At 51.5% G+C, this 17,730-nt stretch overlaps 1 protein-coding gene across 2 annotated transcripts in view; it reads right to left on the bottom strand.

Moving 5' to 3' along the window:
• Positions 1–210: 210 nt before the first annotated feature.
• Positions 211–17,730, bottom strand: part of LOC143981627 (uncharacterized) — an 82,751-nt gene continuing 65,231 nt past the window's right edge. Inside the window, exons 4-5 of one of the 2 annotated variants that reach the window (XM_077479618.1) lie at positions 10,219–10,301; positions 211–1,941 (exon numbers count right to left, since the gene is read on the bottom strand). In XM_077479618.1, the coding sequence (XP_077335744.1) occupies positions 1,516–1,941; positions 10,219–10,301 (509 nt within the window). In that variant the 3' untranslated portion in view covers positions 211–1,515. The remainder of the gene's footprint in view (positions 1,942–10,218; positions 10,302–17,730) is intronic. The other variant, XM_077479619.1, reaches the window with a different exon arrangement.

Below are 17,730 nucleotides of genomic sequence, written 5' to 3'. Positions count from 1 at the left end.
ACAGAATTATAAATCCTTTGAGTATTTAAACTTAGTTCAACTTAGTATAAATGGCAACAGTAGTTTCCTCCAACAATATTGTGGATTAATAGGACCCGGCAATGTTCAAATACATTCCAACACAAGACATATAACCAGGAAATGCCAACAATCACCCGGCAGTGTTGTCACTGGAATAAGAAGTCCAGATCAATGTTTTGCTCATCTTGGAGGTCTAAACAGATGACAATACAGATTACCAATCAGTAGAAAATCCTGAGAAATGTAGGAAATTGATTTTTCCTGCTGGCAATGTTATTCTGCACACTGACTGTAGTATATGCAGAGTGCAGTGTATAGTCCGGGGATCTCACAGATGCCGGGAATGGTGCCGGATGCTGAGATCATATAACTCCAGTGTACATGTGTGGGGGTTACATCATCAGTGCCTGTCCAAAGGGAGAAGGAAGAAGATGGTGGACCTGGAAGACGAGGGGGAAGGGCTTGGCATTGGCAGGAATGGAGTGGATTGGCTCAGACCTCTCATCATTGGAGGAGAGCACACCCAGAGGTAAGTGCTGTGCGTACTTCATATTAAGGCAAATGCTGGTGGACGTTATTCAGGGTGTAACCTCCTTTTATTGTACAAGTAAAGGCTTTTTTAGGGAAGGGCTGAACCCCCGAGTCAAATTTTTATTGCTGTGTCCCCACTAGGGAGATTCTTTATCTCTATCTGTCCTGGTGACAGAACATAAAGGGAAGTCTAAAAGTGAGAAAATATCCTTCACTGGTCTCTGTGACAACTTTCTAAGACTCATTATTTGTTGCACCCCAAGGCAGGAAAATGAAGGGAAATTGCTGCATTGTGACGCAAGACGAAACATAACTTGATAGGATATGCAACACTCTCTTCTATTTATACAAGAAAAAAATGGCTGCACATCGACTTCAATGTGGACCTAAACTCAGGAATCTTTAGATGACCACTATATATAATAAAGGGGACACCTACATAAAGGCAGCTCTTCTAGACTCCACCCCTGATGACCCTATGGGTGTCATATGTAGGAGTGGGCGGGGTATACAGTTGATGATGTCATACACCTGATAGGTACCTGAGGAGTGTTAAGGCACTGAAGGCTCAATCACACCTGAGTGCACAGAAAACACATGCACTGCATGCAGATTGATGTGCATTGACATACATCTCTCTGCACACTAATTTTTTTTATATCAGTTTTACTTCATTGGACACATGAAGGGTCAAGAGGCTCACTTTTTGTTTGTAATGTGACAAGAATGTTACATTTATGCAGATTGTTGTGTGTTGTGCTGCATAATGTGCAGTGTGGTGGGAAGGGGCTCATAGAAAGCAATTGTTTTTATAGTCCTTGTATTGATCGATACATCTGGTGTGAACGTTCCCTCATATGTGAGGAATTGCTCTGCTGCTTCTAATCAGGAATTATATGATAAAGGTCCTTTTTTTTTTTATGATTAACAGAAATTTGTTGGCAGACACCCAAATATTAGACTCTAGATACTGAGCTTCCCTACATGGGGGTAGGGGGTCTCAATTCTCTCAATAGATAAAAATGTGTTCTTAGTAGCAGGTGGGAATCCAATCTTATTGGTGGGTATGGATCCATTCTGGATGGGTGGCACAGATCTGTTCTCTGCCAGGGGCACATCTTGAGGGACACCAATGGTGAGTGTGAATCCATTCTGGATGGGTGACACTGATCCATCCTTTGCCAGTGGCAAATCTTCATAGATACTATTGGTGGATAAGGACCCATTCTGGATGGGGGGCACAGATCTGTCCTCTACCACTGGCACCTCTATATAGACACCATTGGTGTGTATGGATCCATTCTGGATGGGTGGCACCGATCCATTCTCTGCCAGTGGCTCATCTTCATAGACACCATTGCTCTTCAAATCTCTTTTTCTGTAGTAAATCTGGAAATATAAATGACACAGACACCCTCAGAAAATTACAGAGACTATCACCAACATTGTTCTCTTTCTAGTTTATTCCCAATGAGGATATGGCTGCCCTGGGTCAGAATTCCCTGCACTGGGCTCAGCATTGTGTATCCATCACAACTTTGCCAACTGCTGTAATATATTGCAACTTATCAGTCCTTAGATGTGGTGGCTGCATTCGTTTTCTCTTGTCTTCCTTTATTTTCACCTGCCTGGTATATCAATGAATAACACACTTCCTGTGCTAGGGGAACAACACCCACGGCACTGTATCTGTGTAGAGCTGCTCTCCTGAACTGGACTACAAACAGATCTTCTTATCCATTACATGGGGGAGGGGGAATTCATAGTAGAAGCTTGAAAGGAAAGGGACACTGAATATTTGGCAGTATCAAAAGATATTATATGTTCTTGCTGAATATATTCTTAGACTGAAAAAAGAAGACAAATGCAGCCACCACATGGGACTGCTAATCTTTAAAACCATCCCCCCCCCCCCCCCACTTACCAACTTTTATCTGTACTAGATGTCACTGCACAGACCCAGGGCTGTCTTTAAGGCAGGGCAAAAGGGGCAGCTGCCCTGGGCCCTGTCATTGTTGTGGTGCCCAAAGCAGCTGCCTCATACTTGCCAACTATCCCAGTTTACATTCCCTTGTCCCTTGAAGTTTTAGTCCTGTGCTGTGTCGTGATATCTCAGTGTGAAGTGCTACTACTAATGCTGCCCAGCTCTGCCCTATTGCTGTGTACAGATGACTGACCTGCAGACCCTGTGTTTACATGTAAATAAGCTGCATTCATAGGTAAATAGCAGTGACATGCATATGTAAATAGCTGAGGCCAACGGAATTGATATGTAAATAAAGGCAGTAATCATATGTATATCATGCCCCGCTGCAGTGAGGAGCTGATATGCTGTAACCTATAGCAACCAGTGAGCAGTATTACTGTACAGTAATCTCTAGCAGCCAATCAACAAGCAGAAATCATGTGCTGTAACCTCTAGCAACTAATCGGTGAGCCTTAAGGAGTGCTGTAACCTCTAGCCACCAGTCAGTGAGCGGTAATGATATGCTGTAACCTCTGGCAACCAAATCGCAATCACTGCCTGATCTGATAAAATCAGTTTACAGTAAGTCTAGCTGCTATTTATTTTATGTCTCAGAGAAGGTGGAGAGTAAAATTGCATGGGGGGAGGGGGGCCCTAAGAAAATTTTTGCCCAGGGCCCAATCAATATTTTTCCAAATAACAATTTATTTAGTTTTCGTGGTCGCATAACAAAAGTAGTAGTGCAGGCATACAGCAATGGTAACATGGCTTCCAAAACACAGGAGGCCCATTGTAAGTGGACAGTGCAGAAGAGTACAGTACCGGGAAATACAGCGGGATCAGACCAACCGACCCAGGGTGCACAGCAGGACGGAAGACACCAAAAGTCAGTTATCCGTGCTGGAAACCAAAAGGCCACCCGGGGCCTGCTGCTTAGCTTACATGCCAAACTTAAAACAAAACAAGGACCATCAGTAGTATGAGCGAGAAGAGTGGAGGAGAGAAGAGGAGAGAAGAGGAGAGAAAGAGGGAAAGACATAGAAAAGGGAATAGAGTGCCAACGGTCCACATCACCACTTCCACACCGGTTCACCATCAATCCTCCAGCAGCCGCCATCTCCCCCAGACCAGGTCATGCTCCTCAAGCCTGTCCCTCACCCTGGCAGTCATCTTCTCCATGAGCTCAACGTCCTTGATCCTGGAGTAAAGGGCCTCCCTAGACGGGGCAATGGATTCTTCCAGTTAAGGGCTATCAGGCAGCGGGCCGCTGTCAGGATGTGCCTAAGGAGCTTCCAGCCCGGCCTAGTCAGAGCGGGTTGGGACAGGCCCATCAAGAAAAATTTGGGGGAGTGGGGTACAGGAACGTCGAATAGATGCTGGAGCAGCCCACGAGTCGTAAGCCAGTATGGGGCAATCAGGGGACAGGCCCAGTAGATATGGAACAGGGAGCCCCGCTCCCTCAGACATCGCCAGCAGCGATCCGAGGTAGAGGGGTATATCCTGTGGAGAATATCCGGGGTCTGGTACCAGAAGAAAATAATTTTGTAGAAATTCTCTTTGTACAATGTACACAGAGAAGATTTGTCTCAAGGGGGAGCTCCTCACCCAATTCCCCCTCCCAGCGTTTCATGTAGGAGTGCTTCCCCTTCGTTTGAAAGTGGTATGCGTTGAGGACGCGATATATGTCTGAGATCAACCCTCTGCGATCCCGTCCTGCCAGGATTATCTGTTCAAAGGGAGAGGGCGGGGAGAACCGTAGGTGAGGGGCCCGAGATTGTGCAAAGTGCCTAATTTGTAGGTAGCTGTAGAACGTCTGATGGGGGAGGTCATGCTTAGCCTGGAGCTCCGAGATGGACAACAGCCATCGTGTTCTGGGGTCCACTAGGTGCCCCAAGTGGAACAGGTCACGCGAGGCCCAAGGCCAGGACATCTGGTGGGTCAAGCTGGTCGGTAGAGTCGGGTTATAGAGGAAGGAGGTCAGTAGGGAGAACTCCGAGTGGAGACTGTGGTCACGGGAGAGCTTCCGCCAGAGGAGACGAAGCTGGGCCATCGGCCCCAGTAGTCGACCCGAATCTATATCAATCTTCGCTCCCCATAAGAAACTGTTCGGGTGTACAGGAGCCAGCCAGATCTTTTCAATCTCCGACCATCTATTATAAGACTTCTGCGGAAACCAGGAGGCTATGGACCGCAGCTGAGTGGCCTGGTAGTAGCGGACTAAGTCAGGGAACGCCAAACCGCCATCAGAGCGCAAGGCCGTCAGGACAGAGCTCGGGACCCGGTGTTTTCTGTAGTTCCATACGAATTTCAACAGATCCTTCTGGAGCGCGCGTAACTGTGCATGCGGGACTGGGATCGGCAATGTCTGGAACAGATACAGGAGCTTGGGGAGGATCACCATTTTAATAGAAGTGATCCGTCCTATGAGCGATATGTGGTGGGCCTTCCATTTACGTAGTAATTCCCTAATCGCCCGAAAGAGGGGGGGAAATTAGCCTGATACAGGGAGTGGAATGATGGCGTAAGGAGGACCCCCAAATATTTAAGGGAAGAGCTTTCCTATTTGTACGGGAAAGCGGAGCGTAGGCGGGTCGTCTCAGACGCCCCCATGTTTAGGGGGAGGGCCACCGATTTGGACGGGTTAATTTTGTAGCCGGAAAGTTCCCCATAGCGGTCTAGCTCGGAGTGGAGGTTGGGGAGTGAGATCCCGGGCTGAGCCAAGGTAAGGATAACGTCATCTGCGAAGAGCGAAATCTTGAATTCCTTGCCCCTGACCGGGATCCCCCGAATATCGGGGTTGCTTCTAACGGCAGCCGCCAGAGGCTCCACACATAGAGCAAAAAGGAGAGGAGAGAGCGGACAGCCCTGGCGGGTGCCATTAGTGATAGAGAAAGTAGAGGACGTGGCGAAGGGGGTTTTAACCTGGGAGGAGGGGGTGGTGTAGAGGTGCCGCACCGCTCGCAGATATGGGCCCCGGAAGCCCATGCGGTGTAGCGTGGCCTCCATAAAAGGCCAGCTGAGGCGGTCAAACGCCTTCTCGGCGTCTAAACTGAGAACCAAAGATCCTAGGTTATCCCTATTCGCCACGTCAATAAGATCAATGATCTTTCTAGTGTTATCCCCTGCCTGTCTCAAGGGGACAAATCCCACTTGATCCTTGTGTATTAGGGAAGGGAGGATTGTGTTAAGGCGATTCGCTAGGAGCTTCGTAAAAAAATTTAAGTCAGCGTTCAGCAGGGCTATAGGTCGGTAACTAGCGCAAACAGTCGGGTCTTTGTCTGGCTTGGGAATAAGGGAAATAAACGAGCCTAGCATGTCGGTCGGGACCGGGGTCTGCTGGAGAAAAGGAGTTAAAAAGCTTGGTCATGTACGGGCTTAAGAGGGGTATAAACGCCTTGTAGTATTCGTAGGGGAGCCCGTCCGGTCCCGAGGACTTGTGGGCAGGGAGGGTCTTCACAGTCTCCAAGAGCTCCTCTTCAGTAACAGAGGCATTCAGTTCTCGGAGGTCTGCGTCTTGCAGTCGGGGTAGAACTATATTGTCCAAGTACTGGGTAATGCGGGCGGACTGGTCCGAGGTTGGGGGATTGTGGGGGATGTCCGGTCTGCTGTACAAGTCAGTATAATAGTCCGCGAACGCATCCACTATCGCCCGGGGGTGGGTCAAAAGGTCCCCCCCCTTATTTTTAATTTGGGCCGGGGCAGAGGTTGCCGTACGGTCCGCCAGTTTCCGGGCCAATAGCGACTGTGCCTTGTTCCCTTTGTCATAGTACAGTTGTCGTAAGCGGACTAGAGCTTTCTCAACCGATCCCAACGCCAGGTCCCGTAGTGTCTGCCTAGTCTGGACGATTCGCTTAAGGGTGGGGACGGAGGGGGAGACCAAGAGACGGGCCTCAAGGGTCTTAAGTCGTTTTCCAGCCAGCAACCTGGCGGCCCGTGCGTCCCGCTTCAAGGCTGAAGACAGAGCTATACAGCGCCCCCGGATGACTGCCTTATGGGCGGCCCAGAGGGTAGTAAGGGAGACGTCTGGAGTGTCGTTCTCAACAAAGTAGTGCCGGAGCGAAGACTCCAGCTCTACCTTTGCCGGAGCATGCTGCAGGAGATAGTTATTCAGCCTCCAGGTGCAGGGCTTATAAAGGGGGGAGTCCAGTGCTAGAGTTAGAGTTATGGGGGCGTGATCTGACCAGGAGATGGGGAGTATATTTGCAGATTGGACCGCCCGCAGTGTCGCGTTATTAACAAAAAAGTGATCAATGCGCGAGTGCGTGCCGTGGGGAGCGGAGAAGAAGGTGTACTGGCGGTCTTGCGGGTGCAGAGCTCGCCAGGCGTCAAAAAGACCCCGCCGTCTGGTAATTTGGCAGAAGAGCCTAGAGTCTCTCAAGGTCCTAGCCTGAGGCGTCCGGAGGCCCACCACTAGGCGATCATGGAGTGCGGACTGAGTAAGGTTAAAATCCCCCCCTATCACCAGGAGCCCGGGGGGCGTCTTAAACAAACGGGAAAACACCTTAGACAAGAATTTATGTTGATGGACATTGGGGGCGTAGAGGACGCATAAGGTCAGTGCCTGCGTGCGCCACAGACCACGGAGTATAATGTAGTGGCCCCGTGGATCTAGGTGCACAGAGGTACAAGTAAAGGGGACTCCCCGCCGGAAAAGAGCCCAATCAATATTAAAGACGGCCCTGCACAGACCTCATCCAGACATTAATTCTGCATCTACCTGGGAGGTTCTTCCATGTATCCCCTTCATTCCTATCAGGGCTGGTGAAAGGATTTTTGACACCCTAGGCAAAGCCTCATTTTGCCACCAACCCCCCTCCATCCCTCCGGCTCCACCCCCCTTTTGTCCTGCCCATGTATACACATACCTTCCAAATTTTGAACTTGATAAGGGACACTGCATGGAGACAGTGACCTGCAGAGCGCGGTGCAGCAAAGAGTGGGTGTGGCCAAATATGATCATGGGAGGGGCTTAAGGGCCATGGTTAAACGAAACCTGCACTTCCTTGTACCTATAAACTATGCTTTGATTGCTGTGTCCCAAGCTGGAGTCTGAGGGGGTATAACACATACACATACACATACACATTCTAAACTATAGACATATAAACCTCAACACAATCATTTAGAAAATTACTTGGTTTTGCGTACACTGAAAATAGACAGAGAGTGTAACCTCCTCATGGCCGCGCTATAGCCGAATGACCGCTACAGCATGGGTCATAATTGGCGGGAGGGCATCAAAAGACGTCTTCCCATGCATGAACTGCCTGCCTGCCCCCTGCGAGGCGTGTGCTGCACGCTCTGGGTTTACCAAGTCAATGATATCCCGGCCCCTTACCACATTATCAGCTGTCAGCCAATGACAGCTGATCACATAATGTAAACAGGAGATCGGCAATCAGATTTTTTGCTCCTCATGCTGACTGGCTTCGGTGAAGTGGACATTTGTCCCTAACAGGGAGAGCCACAGCCACCTCTTTTGTGCCCACCAGTGCCACCTATCCATTGGGGCCCAACCATTAGGGGCACTGCTCCCTGTGTCACACCACCCCCTATATGTAGAATGGATAGATTCATGCATTGCATGAATCTATCCATGGCCGCCTGGGCCACCTCCTATTCAGGCATCAGGCCCCTAAATTACAGCAATGACAAAGTAGTATGGGGCTGTCACTGTATCAGAAAATGTGGCATGGCGGTCCCACCCCTACATCAAGTGCACAAAAGACACCCCCTTAATGGGACTTTAACTGGACCACCAAGACAAATTAAAATTTGTATTTTGTTATACAAAAAATATAAAAGATACACCCAGACACAAAGTATCTCCCATAAAATACAATCAAACAGATATACATAGAAAAGACATCTATACAGAAAATCGCTAATACTCTCATTAATGTCCCAAACCCAAACATGATGAACATAGATGTCTTTTCTATGTACATCTGTTTGATTGTATTTTATGGGAGATACTTTGTGTCTGGGTGTCTTTCATATATTTTTTGTAAAATGAATTAAAATGTATATTTTATCTTCAATGTTGGTGGTATTTGTGGTCCAGTTAAAGTCCCATTAAGGGGGTGTCTTTGTAAATTACAGCAATGGGAGTGTTTTTTTTGAAGCACCTGAATAGAGCCATAGGTTCTAATAGGCTTCAAAAAAGGTGGACTCTGAGCACAGAGAATTGCACTCGGAGCCCACCCAGGTGTATTAGAAAAGCAGATGAATATTTGCTTTTCTAATACTGAACCGCCTCTCCACCAATCAGGAAGTGCCAGTCTAATCCCCGTCACATGATCGGTTGAAAGCACAGGTGATCCTATTGGACGCCTAGCAGAAGGTAAGAAGAGATGCACGGGAAGCATGAAGGACACAGGAGCTGTCGTCCGACCCGCTGCCTGTCCCACAGCTCGCCACCGTCACCCGCTGCCTGACCTGCCACCAAGATGGGGTAAGTGCCGCGGGCGGAGGGGTCACAGTAAGGCTGCATTTGATGGAGCACAGTGGCTGCAATTGATGAAGGATCACTATGGTAAATGGAAGGCGGGAAGGAGGGACCACTATGGTACATGGAAGGCAGGAAGACTATGGAACATTTAAGGCAGAGAGAGGGGGAGAGTTCACTCACCTGGGGCTACATTGTCTTCAGAGGCTCGGGGAGACATTAGGGCAGGAGCACTGGTTGCTTTGAAATCTCCCACCCGCACCCCCTTCCTAGGCACAGATTGGCTGCACACTGGGGTTGTGGATAGGCACAAGGGCACATGGGGCGGAGGTGGACAGTCCTAGCCTACCTTCTCCCTCCTCTTACAGGATATACAGCGGACAGGGAATGTGCAGCAGGTGAGCCGACAGGCAGGTGAGTGGGTGGTGGGGGGGGACTATGTTGCTTGGAACTGAGTGAGGCTCAGCACTGCATGCACCGGACAGGGGGGAATAGTGGAGTCCAGTACCAAAACATGCCAGCGGCCAGACTGATGTGCCGGTGATGAGTCCAGGTTCAAGCCCCACCATCCAAGTGGACGGAGTTAGAATAAAAAATAGCCGAGTGAAGTGTGTCAAGCGAAGCGAGCCCGCAAGGGGCCCTTTTACTATTAGCAAACATATGTCCACTTGGATGGTGGGGCTTCAACCTGGACTCATTCAATGGCCGGACACTTTGACAGAACACCAGCCCCGATTCCTGTCCCAAGATAACCAAAATAAGGACCCCAAGCTGGTTTTAGCAGACATTGACTTAAGTATGAATATAAAACCAGAATGGATAAAGAGTAATGGAAGAAGTGGAGTATTTACTTTCCTGGAACAATTGCTGCTTTGGGTTTCCTCCAGTGCTGCTTACACAGTTATAAGTATTTGGTTCAGTTTGGCCAATCTCCTCCTTCAGTAAAGATCATGTGACCGGCACCTGAAACTTTGTCTGCAAGAGGAACATTAACCACCCCGAGCTCTCATCTCCCCTTCAGAAGAAATCACATGACCAAAAAGTCATATACTGTAGGGAGTCTAAATCAGCATTTTCTCCAGGAGCAGCAAGTATTTCACACCTTACATTGCTCTTCATGTATTCCAGAAACTGAGAATAGAACTTCACCTTTCACTATAGATCCATCCTAAATCAACAGACACTATAGAGAGGACTACTGATCTAGAGGAATAATCCGATCACAGAAAGGAAAGATGTAATCATTACTCACCAGAGACACCAAAATCCCAATAATCATAACGAGCACTACAGGAATGAGAAACATTCGGGATCTTCTATAATCTGATGTAAAATCTGTCAGAAAATAAACACAATCTTTAGAACATATCTCTCTGTGTGAGAGATTACATCTGTGATCAATAGACAATGTATCCGTTCTACAGTCAGCCCACCCATTCACCCACTTCTCCTTTCATGCTCTCGCCGGTGTTGTAAAATTTTTTGCGACTCTTGCAGAAACCAAATCACGTCACTTCCGGTGCGGCTCTGTCACTGAAACAGCTGACAGCGGGGCTTTACTGAGCATGCGCGATTTCACGGCTCTTGATTGCACATGCGTGGGAGCTAGCCACGGTTGAGAAATATTATGCTCTCGAGCAGGCGGGCAGAGGCGGAGAGATCGTTTAACGTCAGAAACAGCCCTGCCCACCCCACTGGTTCTGGTTTTTATTCTATAGTCTCTTCTCCAGTCCATACACATCTGACTCATCCCGTAATCCCAATCCCGGCGGTGCTCTCACTCTTGATTCCTCTCCAGACTCCCCCTAAGAGACTGCAGACACGCTAAAAGACAAGAGATAGTCAGAGATTGCAGACAGGATACAAGAGACGGTTAGAGGCTGCAGACAGGATGCAGGAGGTGGTCAGAACATGTGCACAGGATACAGGAGGCAGTCAGAGGATGTGGAAATGGTACAGGTGGTGGTCAGAGTATGCAGACATGTAGGGGGAGCAAACAGAGGGGTTCCCTGTGTAAGGGTTGCACACAGAGGGATCAGTCATGTAGGGGGAATCACACAGTGGGGTGAAGTCCTTATAAGAGCTGTCACAGGAGGGCCCTCATACAGGACACATGACAGGCAGGGCATTGAGGTCGGCACACACAGGGTGATCAGGTTCCTGTTCTTAGGGGAGGTGGGGTCCTGATCCCCAGGGCAGATGGGGTCCTAGGTGAGATGGAGTTCCTGCCCCCAGGTGAGATAGGATCCCTGTTCCAGAGTTAGAAGGGGGGGTCCCTGTCCCCAGGAGAGAAGGGGGGTCCCTGTCCCCAAGAGAGAAGGAGGTTTCCCTGTCCCCAGGGGGGAGAAGGGGGTCTCTGTCTTGGTGGGAGGGGGTTCCTGTCCCCGGGGGGGAGAAGGGGGTCTATATCCTCAGCAGGGGTCCCTGTTCTCGGGGGAAGATGGAGTGGGATATGGGATGGTCTCACTTACCATGAGAAGCTGGTCCCTCATTTATGCCCATCTGGGCTCCCTCCAGCAGCACAAATGGGCGATCAGCATATCCCCAGGGAGCACAGCTACGGCTTGACAATCTGGCAGCAATTGATGGGAACAGTGGCTGTGTTTGATGGCACAGTGGCGGAAATTTATGGGCACAGTGGTTGCGTTTTGGCACAGTGAGGCAGCGTTTGACGGGCACAGCGAGGTGTTTGCTGGGCACAGTGGCAGCGTATTTATTGGCAGAACAATGTACTGTACTTGGACTCGGTGCTATACACGGGGGCCCGCCCCTATCTCTCCCTACCACCAACTCTCTGCCTCCGCGAGTCCATAATTTTTCTGGACCCTGGACATGCATTCGATTCGCAGCGTGTTAGTGGGGTGGGCGGGGCTGTTTCTGACATTAAACCATCTATCCGCCTCCACCCGCGAGCATATTATTTCTCGACCGCGGCTAGCTCCCATGCATACGCGACCAAGGGCCATGAAATCACACATACTGTTTCAGTGACGGAGCCGCACCTGAAGTGACGCAGTTTGGTTTCTGTATGAGTCGCAGACATTTTTACAACACCAGCATCATCTGCAGGGCCACCCACTCCCCCCGGGCACACGCTGTCATTATGGCGGTCATTCAGGAGTCTGGAAAAAAAAAAAACCTTGTTTTTCAAGTCTGAGAGCCATACATAGAGGGGTATGGTACACCAGTCATCAGAGGGAGGGGGGTGTAGCTGTTGTCCAGGAATAGATGGGCGGGGGTTGCTTGCATCACAGCAGGGATTCCCGGAATTCTCAGTCACTACAGGTTTGCTTGATGTGTCCTGGCATGGCTCTGTGAGCCTGGGGAGCAAGTTGGTTGAGACTTGCTTGATAATTCTAGCTACTTTGGGGGTCACAGATCTAGGGGAAGAGGGGTGCAGCCAAGCAGGTGGGGGACTGATTGATGGGGTAGCTCCACTGTCATTGTCATTCATGTTTCATGCCTCACGTCATTTTCTGTCCTAGCGGTCCTGTCATTGCAGGTTCTGTCAACCGCTTGGTCAAGCTGTGTGTTCCATCATAATGGGTCTGTCGTTAGCATGTTCTAGCATAGCTTTCATTTGTAGCATTTCTGTCTTTGTATTTTTGTTTGTAGCATTCTGTCGTAAGTTTCCTGTCATAGCAATTCTCATTCGTAGCTTTTTCCGGTCATAGGATTTCTGTTAGCTAGGGCTCACATCTAGGATCTGTCACGTCTGTGGATCCATATGGGCTGAGGTTTCATTTTATTTGATTGTCGTCCCACAATCTTCTCACCAGTTTAATATACATCATACAATGATCGCTCATTTCATTACACTTGTACGTCTACCCACCACGATCTGTGGGTACACCAGCCCTGAGAGCTGTTTTGCTACCTGTTTTTCTGTTGTTGCATTTCGTTTGTAGCTTTTCTGTTAGCCAGGGATCACATCCAGGGTCTGTCACGCCATACGGGCGGAGGTTTCATTTTTTAATGATTGTCGACCCACAATCTTCTCGCCTGTATAACACATCATACGTGCACGTTCACCATAGCTTTACTACCCACCACAGTCTGTGGGTACCTCAGCTCTGAGTGTTCGTTTTTAATTACCTGTCTTGGCGCTGCAGGTTGCTCGGGCTCGCTCACTACATACACTAGGGTTGTGTCGGCATTAGGTTCACATTCATGTGCTGTTGGTCTTGTCATTTCTGCACCTACATCCTCATACTTCTCAGGTACGTAGGGGTGGTGTTGTTTTGTGGGTTGGTCGTTCTCATTTCTCTAGTGGTGTTTTCTCAGTTCAGGGCATGTTGTGCATTTTGGAAGCGGCCAGTTCACATTCATCCTTCCACTGGGTGTTCAGTGCATGGTAGCACCCCATAATTAAGGGGTGGGACCATACCGAACTCAAATCTGATTTTTATCGCTGGTGTACCCCTTTCCCGGCCTCATTTTAGGTGGTTATTCCCAAATCCATCCCATCCTCTTCCATCCACCAGCACAGCACATGTTTCTATGCATGATTCTTCAACACAGTTTCATGCGTTTGTCAATTCGCTCTTACGTCCATGTTACAACTGTTAGACAGGATGGAGGGGATCATAGCCTGCTCGGCTTGTGCAGAGGTGTCAGTGGCGGCTCCTGGTCTTCTCAGTATACCTGCAGGTGATGTTGGAATTTCTTTACAGTGGCATGTAGAACTGGGGGCAACCTTGGTTATAGGCGATTGATCTGGCCAATGGTTCTTTATCCAGAGTATTCTGAGGGCTTCTACTAAGGGTGGGAAGGTTTCATGGGTTCAGGTCTCCGGCTTTCGCTGCATATTGCCTCTGCAATTTGGCCTCATCTACCAACACTATCAAGTATCTATCGGATGACCAGCATTTTAGGATCTACAAACTCCTGTCAGTCTGTCCTTTTTTTGCAAATCACCCTCTCTAAGCCGTCAAGGGTATTCAGGGAAGTCAGGGATGTTCCCTTTGGCACAGCTACCAGTTACCAGCCAGGTTTTTGCGGGGTTTCAGTCTTCCTATCTCCTACCCTTGGCGCAGTTCCCAGTTAGTGCTCTAGGCAGTTCTCCTTTACCACGCTTACAACTTCCCCTTCATTAGAAGGGATGGATAAGCCAGGGGTTTGTGGTTATATTACTGTAGCGGCCATAACCCTTGGCAGGGCGGCCTTAACTTTTGGGCTTACCAGTTACCTCCGCTTGACTTGTTCTTCCACGTCTAGGGGTTCCCAGGGTTGGTACCCAAAAACTTTGGACGCTGATACCAATAAAGTCCTTTTGAAAAGTTTATTTGCAGAGTTAACAAATTTCTCTAGTACCACCCAGAGAGTAGCCACTCGCAGCTGGGTGCTTCAAGGCTGAACAAATATCTAGCCAGAGATTATGGCAGTCAGCACTTTGATTCGGAACTTGTAAAATCTCTGACCTTGAACAAGTTGTAACTGAAAGTGAACAAGAACCTTTTTCTTCAGTACCTGGAATGTTCTTGGTCTCCTTGACAGTACTGGAAAAAGTGTGGATTCGTCAATATCCTTCACAGCTCAGTAACCAGGCACTTCCCAGTATGCCAGCTTGTTGGCCCTCCTCTGAAGAGTCCTCCCCAGTCACTTGCACGAGCTGCGGTGCCCTTCCAAGCCGAGAGCACACCCGGACACCTTGAATCCTCCCTCAGTTACTGCGCCTCAGACCAGCCGGTTCCGAGACTTAGGAACGGACGGATCCTCACCCCAGACCAGACGAGTCTATTGGGGGCAACCAACAGAAGCATGTTGCGGAGCGTCGAACGCTCCATGACCGGGACCTCTCGCGGGGCTACCCCGGTCCAGGACCAGGAACAGACCGAACTCTAACACAGCCCGGCCAGACTGATGTCAAAGTTAACCTACACAATTAACCCTCAGAACCCCACTACTGTTCTGAGGCAAAAACTAAATTTGTACATGAATGACACTTTGTCCAAAGTGTCACTGCTACATTACTGTACCACAGTAACGGTGTTGGATAAAGTATTTGTCCTTCTCTGCAACATTCCTTGGGTTTGCTTCCCTCTTCCCATGCATCCTCTCACTCCAAACGTTGCGTTCTCATGTCCAGGTTACTTGCCAAAACAGGCTCGAATCCTAAACCCCTTTTCTGGATATTCGTCTGGATCAGAGGCAACTTTCATTGGTCCGCACAGGGGGTCCCTTCTTTATCATCGGGTTAATGGGGCGCTGGAGATCCTCAGTTTTTAGCGGTCACATACATAAACCTTTTCTGTAGTCATCCGGGCATTTGCATTTTCTGGACTGATGGTTGTTGCCTGCAGGGCTGGCGCTACCACTAGGCGGACTAGGCAACCGCCTAGGGCGCACTGCCACCTAGGGCGCCCGGCCGCTGGTTATTCTACTCCCACACTGTCTACAGAGCTTGCAAGTATCCACCAGCCAGCCGCTCTGACATGTCAAGCAGCAGCACCACCACAACGCCCCGCATCCCCCCCCCCCCCCCCCCCCCGCGCGCGCGCGCGCGGCTCTCCGCTCTGACATCATGCGTTCAACAAACACCCTGCCCCCCCCCTCCCCGTAGGGCGCGCCGCCTCTCCGCTCTGATGCGTGTCCATCAATCATTCCCCCCTCTCCGCTCGGACATCATGATGTCACATCACTCAGCTACACAGTCACTTCTCCTGAGTCCCGCCCCTCCTGTGTGCTCCGTCCAATCCATGTCCAGCATGTCTGCCCTGAGTAACTTTACACTTCTCTCAAGCCTCGTCCCTCCTGTGTCCTCCGTCTGTGAAGGGGAGGTGGGCGGGAAGATTAAAACAAGCAACCGACTGAAAAACTGCCAGTGAGACCATTCCAAGTGAGTGAGCACTTTCACTGAGCAGACCCCACTCCCTTCTCTCTCCCTCCCTGACCCCCCTTTCTTTCTCCCTCTCTCTCTCCCCCCCTGACCCCCCCTCTCTCCCCCCCTGACCCCCCCTCTCTCTCTCTCCTCTCTCCCTCCCTGCCCCCTCTCTCTCTCTCCCTCCCCTGACCCCCCCTCTCTCTCCCCCCCTGACCCCCCCTCTCTCTCTCTCTCTCTCTCCCTGACCCCCCCCCTCTCTCTCTCTCTCTCCCTGCCCCCCCCCCCTCTCTCTCTCTCTCCCTGCCCCCCCCCTCTCTCTCTCCCTGCCCCCCCCTCTCTCTCTCTCTCTCCCTGCCCCCCCTCTCTCTCTCTCTCTCTCTCCCCCTGACCCCCCCCCCTCCCCCCTCTGCCTCTCCCCCCCTGACCCCCCTTTCTTTCTCCCTCTCTCTCTCCCCCCTGACCCCCCCTCTCTCTCTCCCCCCCCTCTCTCTCCCCTCTCCCCCCCCCCTCTCTCTCTCTCCCCTCTCTCTCTCTCCCCCTCTCTCTCTCTCCCCTCTCTCTCTCTCCCTCTCTCTCCCTCTCTCTCTCCCCCCTCTCCCTCTCTCCCTCTCTCTCCCCCCTCTCTCTCTCTCTCCCCCCTCTCCCTCTCTCCCTCTTCTCCCTCTCTCTCCCCCTCTCTCCCCCCTCTCTCCCCCCTCTCTCTCTCTCCCCTCTCTCTCCCCCCTCTCTCTCTCTCCTCTCCCCTCTCTCTCTCCCCCCCCTCTCTCTCTCCCCCCCTCTCTCTCCTCCCTCCCTGACCCCCCTCCCCCTCTCTCTCCCCCCCTCTCTCTCTCTCTCCCCCCCTCTCTCTCCTCCCTCCCCTCTCTCTCCTCCCTCACCCCCCTCCCCTCCCCCTCTCTCCCCCTCACCCCCTCCCCCTCTCTCTCCCTCCCCCCCCCCTCTCCCCCTCCCCCTCCCTCTCTCCCCCCCCTCTCTCCCTCTCCCTCCCCTCCCCCCCCCTCTCTCTCCCCCTCTCTCTCTCCCTGACCCCCCTCTCTCTCCCTGACCGCCCCCCCTCTCTCTCTCTCTCCCTCCCCCCCCCTCTCTCTCTCTCCTCCCTGACCGCCCCCCCTCTCTCCTCTCCCTGACCCCCCCCCTCTCCCTGACCCCCCCTCTCCCCCTCCCTGACCCCCCTCTCTCTCTCCCTCTCCCCCTCCCTGACCCTCTCTCTCTCTCCTGACCTCCCTCTCTCTCTCTCTCCCTGACCCCCCCTCTCTCTCTCTCTCCCTGACCCCCCCCCTCTCTCTCTCTGAACCCCCCTCTCTGAGCCCCTTTCTATCTCCCTGACCCCCCTCGTTCTCTCCCCCGACCCCCCCTCGTTCTCCTCCCCAACCCCCCCCCCCCCTCGTTCTCTCCCCGACCCCCCCTCTATCTCCTGCATCTCTCTCTCTCCCCCCTGACTCCCCCCCTCTCTCTCCCCTCTCTCTCTCCCTGACCCCCCCTCTCTCTCTCTCCCCGACCCCCCTCGTTCTCTCCCCCGACCCCCCTCGTTCTCTCCCCGACCCCCCCTCGTTCTCTCCCCGACCCCCCTCTCTCTCCTGCATCTCTCTCTCTCCCCTGACTCCCCCCTTCTCTCTCTCCCTGATCCCCCTCTCTCTCTGAACCCCCCTCTATCTCCCTGACCTCTCTCCCTCTCTCCCCGACCCCCCTCTCTCTCCCTGACCCCCCCTCTCTCCCTGACCCCCCCCTCTCTCCCTGACCCCCCCTCTCTCTCCTGCATCTCTCTCTCCCTGACCCCCCTCTCTCTCTCCCTGACCCCCTCTCCCTCACCCCTTCTCTCTCTCCCCCTGACCCCCCCTCTCTCCCTGACCCCCCCCTCTCTCCCTGACCCCCCCCTCTCTCTCTCTCCCTGACCCCCCCCTCTCTCTCCCCCTGACCCCCCCCCCCCCTCTCTCTCTCCCT

Source organism: Lithobates pipiens, unplaced genomic scaffold (assembly GCF_037356315.1).
Source record: "Lithobates pipiens isolate NorthernLeopardFrog02 unplaced genomic scaffold, aLitPip1_a1.2 Scaffold_16, whole genome shotgun sequence".
NCBI lineage: Eukaryota > Metazoa > Chordata > Amphibia > Anura > Ranidae > Lithobates > Lithobates pipiens.
The sequence above is the reverse complement of the archived record's forward strand: the minus strand, read 5'-3'. Positions and strand labels throughout refer to the sequence as shown.